The 13,053-nt window shown below is 38.9% G+C and overlaps 1 protein-coding gene across 1 annotated transcript; it reads left to right on the forward strand.

Moving 5' to 3' along the window:
• Positions 1-4,484: 4,484 nt before the first annotated feature.
• On the forward strand, positions 4,485-11,988 carry Bmp10 (bone morphogenetic protein 10). Its single transcript, XM_004636133.2, has 2 exons — positions 4,485-4,977; positions 10,294-11,988. The coding sequence occupies exons 1-2, from the start codon at positions 4,644-4,646 to the stop codon at positions 11,232-11,234; spliced, it is 1,275 nt and encodes a 424-aa protein (XP_004636190.1). The 5' UTR covers positions 4,485-4,643; the 3' UTR covers positions 11,235-11,988.
• The last annotated feature ends 1,065 nt before the right edge of the window (positions 11,989-13,053 follow it).

The raw sequence follows: 13,053 nt of genomic DNA on the forward strand, positions 1-13,053 counted from the left end.
AAGCTTCTTCCCAGGACATCTTTCAGACAAAGTTTCTAAATTGTTCGTCCATATGAAGGCTTTAATCTATATGGATTTGATTTTTGCATAAAGTATGAAGTAGGCAGTAAATATTACCAGTAGATGATCCTAGCATCATTGATGAAATTGTTCACTGTTTCCTCTTTGTCTGCAATGCCAGCTATTTTATCATAATGTCTTGTCTGTGTGTGAATCTGTTTCCATGTTCTTTTTAGGTCTGTTGACACACTCTTAAAACAACACTCTGATGTCTTGAAAATTACTTCTTTTAAATAGATCTTAATATTTTGTCCCAAAAGTCTTCCATGAAATTCTTTTCCAAGAGAGTCACAGACTATTCTTAATCAATTACTCCTACATACACAGTGTAGGATCATCTCTTCACTTTCTATTGAAAGTTCTTTTGTGATTGAAGTTTTATTGATTTTAATCATGGGTTTGGGTATTATTGATACTTTTAATATATTTTCTACCTTTTTATGGACTTGAAATGTAGCTATATTTATGTTGGTCTCTTTTCTTCTCCTTTAATGAATTTTTTTGTTTAATTTTTTTTCCTGGTGTCATGCTTTTCTTGGGTCAAATCACATAGAGTATGGGAACCAACATAGAATTTTAAAAACAGAGCTTTTCAACCCAAACCATACCTTTTGTCCAGACACTATCTTCATATTCTCTTGAAAGGTCTTAGAAATGAGTAAGGGAGAGCTACAGAAACAACAGACTCTCCAATTCAGCCAACATCCCCCAAAATCAAGCAACACAAATGCTGACAAGGGTTTGAGAAAAGAATGTGTGTTGAGTTGGGAAATTTATTGGTGAATAAATTGACATTGTACAACATTGCTGCAGTCTTTTCTAGCTACTAAGGAACAATTATATTCCTATACTTACTCTCATTAAATATAGTTGTTACTAGACAGTTGTGACTCTTCAAACACAAACTAAAATTAAATAAAATCTAAAATTCAGTTCTTCAAGTGCCCCAGCTCAAACGCAAATGCCTGACATCTCCGTGTAGTTCCAGTGTCTACCTGTACTGGACAGCTCACACAGAGGATGCTTCCATCATAACAGAAAGTCCTACCAAGGGGCTCTTCTAATACAATCTTTTGAATGAAAGAATAATAGCAAGATTGTTCATGCCAGCACTGTGTATAACAAGAAGACAAAAGAAATAATCCAAGTGTCTATCAATAGTAAAATGGACAGATCAAATTCCATACTTTTATAAAAATGACAGTATTCCCCAGCGTGCCATGCTGGCCTTGCCCCCAGGGCACACTGAGCTGGCAATTGAGGCACGCCTGTAATCCCAGCACTTGAGAGGCTGAAAACAGGAGAATCACTGTGAGTCTGATCTACATAGTGAGATCCTGTATACCCTTCTCTAAATACAGAAAAAAATGACAACTATAATCAGTGAACTTTGCATCCATGTATGTGCATTGAGAAATATTCTATTGTGTTTGACAAAGCAAGACATACAAGAAAACATGTAAGATTCAACTAATATGTGTTAGCAGGCAAAGCCTGTCACATAGCTTTCAGTCTCCTCATGCATTTGGGGATTATTGACACCATTGTTATATTGTCTTTTTCTTTATGGACCTGAAATGTTGTTATATTTATGTAGGCCTTCTTTTTGTCCTTCAGTGATTTTTTTGTTGTTTTTTGCTTCTGCTTGTCTTTTTTTTTTTTTTTTTTTTTTCTGAACCGGGTATTGAACTCAGGCTCTTGCGCTTGCCAAGGAAGTACTTATTCCACTGAGCCATCTCCCCAGCCCCCTGCTTGTCATTTTTTTTACAAGGATCAAATTGCATGCTATAGAATGTGGGAGCCAACACATGCTTTAAAAACAGTGCTATCATCATATTTGTTTGGAGATTTACAGTCAAGTTGTGGAAATTTCTGAGTAGGTAGCGAGGATAATGAATGCAATGTTTCTAAAGGCAGATGGAGGAGATGAGAATTCCAAGAACCTGGAGTCGTGTTCAAAGTCCTTCTGCCTTCACTAGGCTCTTGTTGATCAAGGAGGTCTGCTGCTTGCATCCCATTGCTCGCAAGCAACAGCACAATTCATAAGCGTGCTGTCCAGTGGTTCTAGATTGGATCACAGATCCTGCTGAGAATCCAGTGAAGTTCAATGATAAATTCTCTAACTTTGTACAGTTATGAAGTGAATATTTTAAAAGTAGTCTCCAAACTCATGAAGCGTAGGCTCTTCTCTTGTCTACTCTGGCCCAGGTGTGGAGCTTAAGGACCTTTACTAAAGATGAATTTCAAGATGTTACAGGTTGTGAGATATACTAATGGTCATTTTCACATTCTATCTTTTAAGCAGTTTTGGTGAGGAAGTGATTCAAATAGTTAACTTGATAATTTTACCAATACCGAGGACAGGGAAGATAATGAGATCTCTGTTACATTTCTTTTTCTGAGAATGTAAAGAGCTAAAACTCTGCAATGTGGATGCATGTCTGTCCCCCTGACCTTTGTAAGCAGCACACCCAGGGCTGTGAGTACCACCACCACTTGTGGTGCTGTCCTGCCGTGTTTATGCACACATGCCTGCCATTCAATTTTGGAGTGTGTGCTGACATCAGTGGTGTGTGTGTGTGTGTGTGTGTGTGTGTGTGTGTGTGTAGATAAATAGGTCCTCCTTTTGATTGGTGTATGGTACAGGGACTTTGCTGGCATATTGCCACATTAAAACATACTACTCATGGACTAGGTTATGTATTCTAAAAAAATAAAAGAGAGTAAAGAAAAACATTAAAAATGATACAGAATTTCACTAAACAAAACCATAAGAATTCAACAATGATTATTATATTGCATAGCATTGTCTTCAAATTAGTTGTTCACATTGCCAGTTATGTTTCTTGGACTCGCTAAAGAGCAGAAGCTTTAATAAAAATAGAACACTGAATTAAAATCAACTACTAGACAAATGGACAATTGCCTACTACTACTAAACAATTCTATGTCAAATAAAAAAGTACTATAAAATTTTACATATCAAGGATAGAAAGTGTCAGAAGATGACTATAAAACTTGGGGGGCTGGTGAGAAAAAGGACAGTGGGTTTGTTGTTGTATCTAACCAATTAAATATAGGAAAATTAAAAAACTTAGAAACCAAGACAGTATTCCATGAATCTACATATGATCATTGAACCGTAGGAACAGACTGCCTGAGTTGAACAGAGAATGCACTTCAGCAAATAAAACAGACCCTATTATCACCGTCCCAGCAGGAAAAGTCATCCCCTGAAGCTGTCCTCAAGGTCACCCTCATCACACCATAGCTACTACTGCCACCACTTAGGACGCAAAATGATATGCCTCATCTGTCTTTCTCAAACTGCATGCAAAATTAATTCTACCTTTTTCCCCCCTAGACCAAGGCATTTCACAGTTTTCACCTGCCCAGTAATTTTGTTTACTAAGCCTTTAATGGATCATTTTAATGACCAATTTGATTTAGCTTTAGAAATGAATTTGGCAGAGAGTTTGGTCATATGGTGTTAATAGTTGATTGTTCAGATGAAAGACCTGAGGTCTGCATTCAGCTGATAATTGCTACCTAGCTCCTGACTGTGGCTGCCCAGCACAGGACTGGTCTTTTAGAATCATGCCCAAGTCCTACTATATGGAAATGATGATTTACAAGCACGATTTCTTTTTCTCATAAGATTCAGACTACCTAGGTTTAACCCATGCCTGCATCATTTCATAGAGTTTGAATCAATCACTTAGAGACTTTTGAAATCTGGGTTCATCTATATGATAAGGAGGATAATAGGGTTATTATAAGGAACACCTATTTATAAGGAATGCCTGTTTGTGGGAAGCACCTAACAAATTTTAGAAGCCATCATAACTGAACACTCGCTCTAATTTTCAAATGCCACTTTCAAACCCAGTTTGATCAAATTTGTAGGAAAAGGGCTATGGATCCTAAAGCTCACTTTTTCCTGTTTATCAAAAAAAAAAAAAAAAAAAAAAAAAAAAGATGCGTGCTCAAAGATGTATATAAATTAATTTTTATCTATTTATTTAGCTTGAAGACTTTGTATAGTTGATCAGTCTTCAAAAGTATTTGATGATACAGCCCCATCACTTAAATTCGTATGTATCACTGTTGATATATATTTTGTTGATTCTGAATATCTAATATATGCATGTGTGAAACTGAACCCTATAAAAACAGAATTTAAGCATTCTGGCCAAACGGAAGTGAATTGGAAGGAAGAGTAGCAGGGACTTTGCAAAGAGAAAGTTGTCCTATCTCTCTAACCAGTGTCAGAATGTGGAAATGTTTACAAAATACTCATTAAGAGAAAAAGGGATTGCAAGATAGAAACAAAATCTGGCCTTCAAGTTTACACTAGGGAGATAAGGAAGGCTAGGCTTCTATAGGAGATTTTGTTCTCCAATTACTGCAACCTGACTTTTAGAGGGGAGAGGAAGAGTGGTAGGGGGAGGGAAAGAGAGAGGAAGGGTTTCCAAACTTGTCTCCAGTGACATGAGACATTTACGCTCCGCGAGATAAAACTGCCACTTAGAGCCCAGGAGAGCTAAACCTTCCCGAGTTGGCCTGGGGGCTTGAGCAGAGTCATGGGTTCCCCGGTCCTGTGTCTGTACACTGTCTTCTGCCTGGTGGCTCACTCAGTTTCTGGCAGTCCCATCATGGGCCTTGAGCAGTCACCGCTGGAAGAAGATATGCCTCTCTTTGATGATGTCTTCTCAGAACAAGATGGTGTTGACTTCAGCATGCTGCTGCAGAGTATGAAGGATGAGTTTCTCAAGACGTTGAACCTGTCTGACATCCCAATGCAGGATTCAGCCAAGGTGGACCCACCAGAGTACATGCTGGAGCTGTATAACAAATTCGCCACAGATCGGACCTCCATGCCTTCTGCCAACATCATTAGGAGCTTCAAAAATGAGGGTAAGTTTGCATTTTTGCTAATGAATTTGGGAATTTTTTTGTTCAAGAAGCAATAAGAAAATTTACGACACCTGGAGATGATACGGATAATGAATATATTTATTTAAGGGTATATGTTCACAGATACAAAAGAATACATAGGTCTATAGCATCCGTATTGTCATTTCAGAACCCAAAATGATGCTTAAAAATGCATTCTAATACAAAGCCACAAAATGGCTATCATTTTAAAATCATAACACAATCTTTTAATTTTTAAAATTTGGACACCAAGTAACAAGAAAATTACTATTGGCCTGCTGCTATATTTTGGTATTTTCCAAATAGCATTAAATTTCCATTTTGGATTTTAATTGCTTATACATAGAATGAAATTGGTGAAGAATAATACCAGACCAGAAAGTTGAGATTTGTGTATTGTTCAAACTTTGGATCAGTTCCCATTTCCATCAGTTTAAGAAATGTGAAAACAAAATGCACACTTGCATTTGAACAACCCTTCTGAAAGTAGTATATGTTTGATATGTTCTTGGAGTATTTTTGAAAGTTTCCAGGAAGTGTGCATGACCCAGTTAATGATCCAGCTTATCATTTCTGTGTCTTTATGAAGAATAATGCAAAAGATTTGAATTATTCTGGGGGAAAATGTGCTGTCCATCTCCACACACTGCTGATCTTTAAATTCAGCAATTAGATTTAATGAGCTAGCAATTTAATGCTTTGGTCAATATGGTTCTAGTAGGCCAAAAACATTAAAAATAAAATTCTGGTATCTGTAGTAGAAAACAAAGAAATTGTTTCATTAATGGCTTCCAATTATGCTTTTATAATCATTAAACAGATATAAAAGGCATATTTACCGATGTTCTTAAAAGCAGTAAGGCAGTGGCAGAGAAAAATCTTGAATTTGGAATTTTGGGAGCTGGTTGACCTGGGTATTATAGCTAATTAGCTTAATTTATATGAGCCTCATTGTCCTTATCAACAAAGGAGAATGGTAACTCATAACACAATTGGGTGATTTAGAAGCAGTTGCAGGTAAGAAAGGATGCTGTTTACTATGAAGTGCTGAACAAACTGAAGACTATAAATGATGGGCTGGGGACATAGTTCAGCAGCATAAGCATCTGCCTGGAAAGTGCAAGATCCTCAGTTCAACTCCCATGTACCAAAAAAAAAAATCATAAATGACTTACTTAGTATTCTAGGCATTGTAGTAAATGTTAAGTAGCTAATACTTAGACTTCAAGTTATTCTTTGCTTTTCAAATTTAATTGGTGGCTATAGTGTCTATTCAGTAACATTCCTAATGGAAATGGCAAACTGAGAACACAAATTCATTTTAGAAGAGAATATGAGTTGAAAATGAAAAACCTCCTTCTGTGAGGATCTTTCCTAATGCTTCTCAGCACAGAATTCTAGTGTCTAGCTCAGGCTGCGGGTGGGAGTGGAGTAAAAATGTTGTTTGCTTTCTGCTCTCACTTCTCCCGAGGAAAACCTTGATCTAGTTAGAGATATATAGTTTATAGAGATCAGTGTGAGTAGAAGCATGTCTCTGGATACCCAGTCCCTGCAGCTCTCAGTCTATGAGAGGAAATGCAAAGCCCGAGGACATATACGCCCTCACTGGCCTCCTGCTCTGGCTGCTATCAACTCTCTGCTGACCCTGTGAGTCTGCTAGCACAGCTCCCTCGAAGAGAAAGGCCAAGAAATCACTAAACTGAATGCACCAAGGGAAAACAAATGCAAGAAGGATTCTTCAGTTCCTAGCTTTGTTCCATTCCTTCCCTCCATTTCTCTGCATTGATATTTGATTTCTTCTGGTGCAAAATGAACAGAGGATCGAGTCCTGCTTTATGAGGTTATTGTAAGAACCACATAAGATCATGTCTGTAAACACTTAGCTGGTGGGATTTGTTAGGAACATTAGTTCTTTTCTCTGAAATGCAACTCCTCCTGTGTATTATGCACCACATCTATACAAGCAACTTCTCAGTGATTTTATTTCTTTAAAAACAACTTTACTGAGAAAAGCCACATAAAGAAATCCTTATTTACTTAAAGCACGTAACTGATGGGTTTAAAGGTTTATAGTGACACATGCATATCTATGTTTATACCAGTAGCAACACAATTCATAATAGCGAATTCTTGGAAGCAGTGTATATGTCCATCAACAGATGAATGGATAAAGAAAATGTGATATTGACACTCCATAGAATACTCTACTTTGCCATAAAAAAGAAGAAACTTGAGTTATCTATAGGAAAACGGATGCACCTTGAGACCATAAAGTTAAACAAAATAAATCAGGCACAAAAGATTAAATATCACATGGTTTCTCTTACACGAGAAAACCAAATCAAAATAAAGAGCGAAATAAAAGGTAGATAATAGACCACCTCAGGGTGTGCTGAGCCAGCAATGGAGTCCAGGAGTGGTGGCACACACCTGTAATCCCAGCACTAGGGAGGCAGAAGTCGGGAGGATCACTACAAGTCCGAGCTCTGTAGTGAGACCCTGCACACACACATACAGACACACACACACACACACACACACACACACACACATACACACACAAAAAAAACCTTTTTTAAAAAAGGTAGATAATAGAAAGCAGAGAAGAAGATCTTTATTAAATCAGAAAAAGATCAAGAAATAGCAGGACAGTGCTTGGGAGGCTGAAAACAGGAGGATCACTAGTAGTCTGATCTGTGTAGTGAGACCGTATACTAAAATTCATTAAAAAAAAAAAAAGAAAAAGAAATAGCAGGAGAGGGAAAGAGGATGAAGAAAGGCATTAAGATATGTCATGTATGTATACCAATGCTATAAAAAGAATGTCAACATTGCATACTGAAGATATGTACTAATACAAATTATGTAACTACCCATTGAAACCATCACTATGACCAATTAGTGAACATATCCATCACGACCAAAAGTTTCCTCTATAATCTGTTCTTGCCACTGCAATGAGATTTTTACCCAGTACTTTTCTCATGAAGGGAACAACCAGTCCAGTCTCCCAGTTTTGGTCTTTTGTGTTCACTGTCCAAAGGAAGTAATTGCCTCCACTTTCATATTAGAGGGACAACTCCCAAGCTATTTCTGCTTTTTACCCCAAACTTGATGATGTGTTCAGAGCACATGTCATGGTCTTAAATCAGTTGGTCTGGTGCCCAGAAAACTAATTAATGTTTTTAAGACACTATCTTTGTTTAAGACATCATGGTAAGTTAGAAAAATAGCAAAGAGGCTGAGCCATAGTAATTGCCACTAGAGTGATAGAATGGTGGCCATTGGGTTTGGAAGACTCATTCATAAAATGACATCTGAATTGCAGAGATATAATTGAAAAAGTCAAGGGATGGAGAGTGTGTGTTTACATGATGTAATGGACTAGGCTTTCAGTCAGAGACTTGAGGAAGGAAAGGCCTCGATGAGAAAGCCAGAGATGGGAAAGTGAAAATGAAGCCAGGGCACTTGCTATGGATCAGAAGAGTGTATTCAAAGTGCAAAGAGCACAATAAAAAGAGTCTTTCTGCAAGCAGCGACATTAGCAGTCTTCAAATGAAGAGATTTACAAATTCACTCAGCTGTTCAACAAATATTAATTGACCGTTTGCAACTTTCCATGCATTATAGAAGATGGATGGGAACGAGGCTGAATCAAGATATTAGGACCTAGTTAGGTCTTGAGGGCCAGGTCAGTGAATTTAATTTAATTCTATAGTTGAGCATTTTCCACAGGTAATGTAAAAGACTGTTCGAGTTGGTACCCAGAGGAAGCTGTAGTGCATGTCTACTTTTATCACAGTGTTTCTTTTTTCTCCTTTATGGCACTGGGAGTTGAACTAAGGACCTTTGCACTGAGCTACATTTCCAAATATTTATATATTCATTAAATATATATTTACTAAATTGCCCAAGCTGAACTTGAGCTTGCGATCTTGCAGCTTTGGCTTCCCAGTGTTCTGGGATTACAAGTGTGCTCTATTATGCCTGATTACTACAGCGTAAAAAAAAAAAATCCACAGAGCTATCACCACAAGGACAATCTTTAAGTACTTTTAAGAGATAATAAACATAAAATAATCAGATAGCATTACATAAAAATAATAAAAGAGTATAATCTGCAACAGGAATCCCCCTGAAATCATGAGTTTGGTAAACAACTAGGGAAATGTTGCCAAAGATGGTAGAGAACCTTCATCTGGTAGGCCTTAGTGTTATTGGTACTGTGGGTTCCTTAGACAGCTTGGTGGCAAAAGTCCGTATAAATTCATTGTGTATACTTATTACCTGAGGCAAGTATATGGAAGCTTTGGGCACTATAAAATTGTTCAACAAGAAGTCAAGATGATGGTGATTTGAAGTATATGTCTATGATTATGGGACTTCTATAAAAGTTGTTTCATATACATTCTTGAGTGATCTGTATGTGCCAGACTCCACACAGGTGCTAGCCGAATAAGCCTGAGGAAATCAGTTTACCATCAAGACTCATTTTCTGTCTTCCTTCCTTTAAAGGGACCATACACCATCAAGTCAACTCCTGTGACCTGTTGGATTTTGGCTGTTGTGTTGACCTTGTTAGTCTTTGTGCTCTAGAACCAGAATCAGCAGACATTTTCTGTAAAAGGCTAGAAAGATAATAATTATTTTAGGCTTTGCAGGCCCAAAAGTCTGTGTTACAACTAATTCTTACATTGTAGAGCAAAAGTAACTATGGCCGATACAAAAAAGAAACGAATGGGGCTGTGTTTCAATACAACTTTATTTTCAAAACTATGGGCTGTGGTCTACCAATCCCCTGTTCTAAATGGAAGTCTTTGAGGAATGCCAGAGCCGAAACATATAAGATCTCCACTTATTACACAAATATGAAAACCCATGAAGTCCTTATCAATTAAAAACTTCAAGAGAAGAGCCACTATCACCACATATCCCATTTGCTAATTGTTTATTGTTTAGAAAGAGTGCTCTCCCACACAACCTCCAAGTTCCTCCTGGCCCTGCGCCTTTGAGACAAGTGAACTGTGCAAGTGACGAGTTTTCGCCTGTGTCTTAGGCAGCCATATCCATGTTAGTTTTACGGCCTTAACTCAGCTTAGCATCTACCATTGAACTCTCATGTCTTCTTGGTCACAGGATGCTGACATTTGGCTTGGTTTCATTGCTCTTCTGTTCTCATTTGCTCTATGTCAACCTTTCTTCATTTTACATGTAAAAGGCCCTCCTTTTACATAAACACCTATTTCTCTATAAGACATACTGCATATCTGATTTTTGCAAATATGTTTCTTTCAGATCTTTTCTCTCAACCAGCCACTTTCAACGGGCTACGAAAATATCCCCTCCTCTTCAATGTGTCCATCCCTCACCATGAAGAGGTTGTCATGGCTGAACTCAGGTTATACACTCTGGTACAAAGGGATCGCATGATATATGATGGAGTGGACCGGAAAATTACCATTTTTGAAGTACTAGAGAGAAAAGAGGACAATACAGGTGAAAGAAACATGCTGGTCTTAGTGTCAGGAGAGATCTATGGAACCAACAGTGAGTGGGAAACATTTGACATCACAGATGCCGTAAGACGTTGGCAAAAGTCAAGCTCCTCTACTCACCAGCTAGAGGTCCACATCGAGAGTAGATATGACCAAGTTGAGGACATTGACAGGGGACAACTGGAAATAGACACCAGTGGTCAGAATAAGCATGACCCTTTGCTTGTTGTGTTTTCTGATGACCAAAGTAGTGACAAGGAGCAGAAAGAGGAATTGAATGAAATGATTACCCATGAACAACTTCTGGACCTAGACAACCTTGGTATGGATGGCTTTTCCAGTGGGCCTGGGGAAGAGGCTCTGCTGCAGATGAGGTCGAACATCATCTATGACTCCACTGCCAGAATCAGGAGGAATGCCAAGGGGAACTACTGCAAGAGGACCCCTCTCTATATTGACTTTAAGGAGATTGGCTGGGACTCCTGGATCATTGCTCCACCAGGATATGAAGCCTATGAGTGTCGTGGTGTTTGTAACTACCCCCTGGCAGAGCATCTGACACCCACAAAGCATGCAATCATCCAGGCCTTGGTCCACCTTAAGAATTCTCAGAAAGCTTCCAAAGCCTGCTGTGTGCCCACCAAGCTGGAGCCCATCTCCATCCTCTATCTAGACAAAGGTGTCGTCACCTACAAGTTTAAATATGAAGGCATGGCTGTCTCCGAGTGTGGCTGTAGATAGAAGACTTCTGTGGCTTATTTAATGACTGTAAATGTGTATATTTTGTGTTCTATTTAATGAGACTATTTAAAGAGGGTGTACAGAAAATAGAGGCTTGCTGCCTTAGGAAATGGACAGGTCTGTTTGTTGTAGGAAATTAATGTTTTGCTAATCAATCTAGTCCCTTCTAGTCTGCCTTTTCTTGCAGCTGTCATTTCCTGGCGATGCTCTCTCGAGGCAATGACAGCCCACCCCCTTGTCCTCCGTGTCGACTTAGAAACAGCAACCCCTAAGTAGAATACAGAGTCAAAACACACATACACATATATGTGTGTACATACATGAGCTTAGGAAAATATTTTGATTCTATTGAGGAAGGTTGTGTTCATATACATACATGATTCACTGAAATGTTCATACATTAAAGGCAGTCCTTTCCTTTCTGAGTAGGACTTATGTCAAAAAAAACTTTTGCATCAGGAGTTTAACAATCCTAGGAAGTATTTTGTTTCTGACAAACTCTGAAAATGTAACTATAGATTTTTTCAGTTGAATTTCTGCCATGGCTTGGAGCAGCAGACCTGGTGAAGGAGGCTACATGCTTGAGGGGAGAGCAGTTAAATGCAGAAACCAAATGACTTTTGAGAGGCAGTGAGCCCACAGGTACAGCAGCAAAGAATGAACCCATGGAACAGATGTGCTGTACAGGGGAACCCCTGGTTGAGAAAGGATGACAGAGGGGACCGCAGGATGAGGTCTGTTCTTCAGCAGATAGGATGCCCAGCCATCAGTGCTGTCTGTAGTGTTGCAGAGGGTAGGGGAGGTGGGAGAGGGACAATGGGGAAAAGATATAGGTGCAATCCTCCTTATGAGTTGAAGTCATAAGACATTCTAATGAAGAAATTAAATCTTTTGGACAAGACAAAAATTCAAAGACCAAGAAAAGGAACATCAGGAGGGAGCTGTTTGTTGGACTCTTCACTTCTTAAAATGCTTTTCCTCAATGCATAGTCTTTTCCTCTTGCATCTGTACACATTTCACTCTTTCCTATGTTGCACCTTTCCCCTTGCTTCACCACTGTCATCCCTTATCTCCTTCTCCTGTTCTCCTGTGTCCCCTTCTTCATTGGCTTTCATGGTCCCCAGGCCTTTGACTTTAGGGGAAAATAATTAATCATCTAATGTCTAGATTCCCCCTGATATTTAACTTGCTTTTGTTTTAATACAATTCTTTAGGACATGCTTTGGTCATAAAGAATACTTAAGGATAGCAAAAAGAACATAGTCAAAATCTGTATAGATGAATTACTGAACAGACACACAAGAAAATGACTTGAAAGTTAGCCTTGTATTTTGAAGTCAAATTTGCTCCAAGGTGGGACCCTGCCACTTTCCCATCCTGCCCTCTTTGTAGATTGCAGTTGTATTTCTGACAGGAATGGTCTGCTAGGCCGCTAGCGCTGCCCCACTGCCAGTAGCTGGAAGGACATTGAAAATCTGGCTCCAATTGCACTGCCCCCATGCGGCTGGTGGGCTCTGTGCAGGAGGACAGCAGGTCGCAAGCAGGGCTGCATTTCTGGGCAGGAGACTCAGATGGATACAGATGCGCTTTCCAGGATAACACCCCTCCCTGTCCCACTTTGAATGTTTCTTTAAGAAGTCTTACATTTTTTTTTTTTTTTTAATTCTGGGAAATTTTCACCTTTTTGTACAAGCCTCTTCTGGGCATCAACTCATATCGCCCTACAAAACAGAGCTAGGAAAAGCCAATTTGAAGATTCTTTTCCCTATTTGGATCTCAGCTGTAGGCCTCCATTTCCTCTGGTGACCAGAGGCCATA

The sequence above is a fragment of the Octodon degus genome, unplaced genomic scaffold (assembly GCF_000260255.1).
Source record: "Octodon degus isolate 3935 unplaced genomic scaffold, OctDeg1.0 scaffold00078, whole genome shotgun sequence".
In the NCBI taxonomy this organism is placed as follows: domain Eukaryota; kingdom Metazoa; phylum Chordata; class Mammalia; order Rodentia; family Octodontidae; genus Octodon; species Octodon degus.

What these genes read in the sequence shown, in the direction of transcription:
- Bmp10 (XM_004636133.2), top strand. Translation starts at nt 4,644, where the DNA reads ATGGGTTCCCCGGTCCTGTGTCTGTACACTGTCTTCTGCCTGGTGGCT. An exon ending in TAGGAGCTTCAAAAATGAGG is followed by an intron (nt 4,978 to 10,293) that starts GTAAGTTTGCAT and finishes TGTTTCTTTCAG; the next exon opens with ATCTTTTCTCTCAACCAGCC.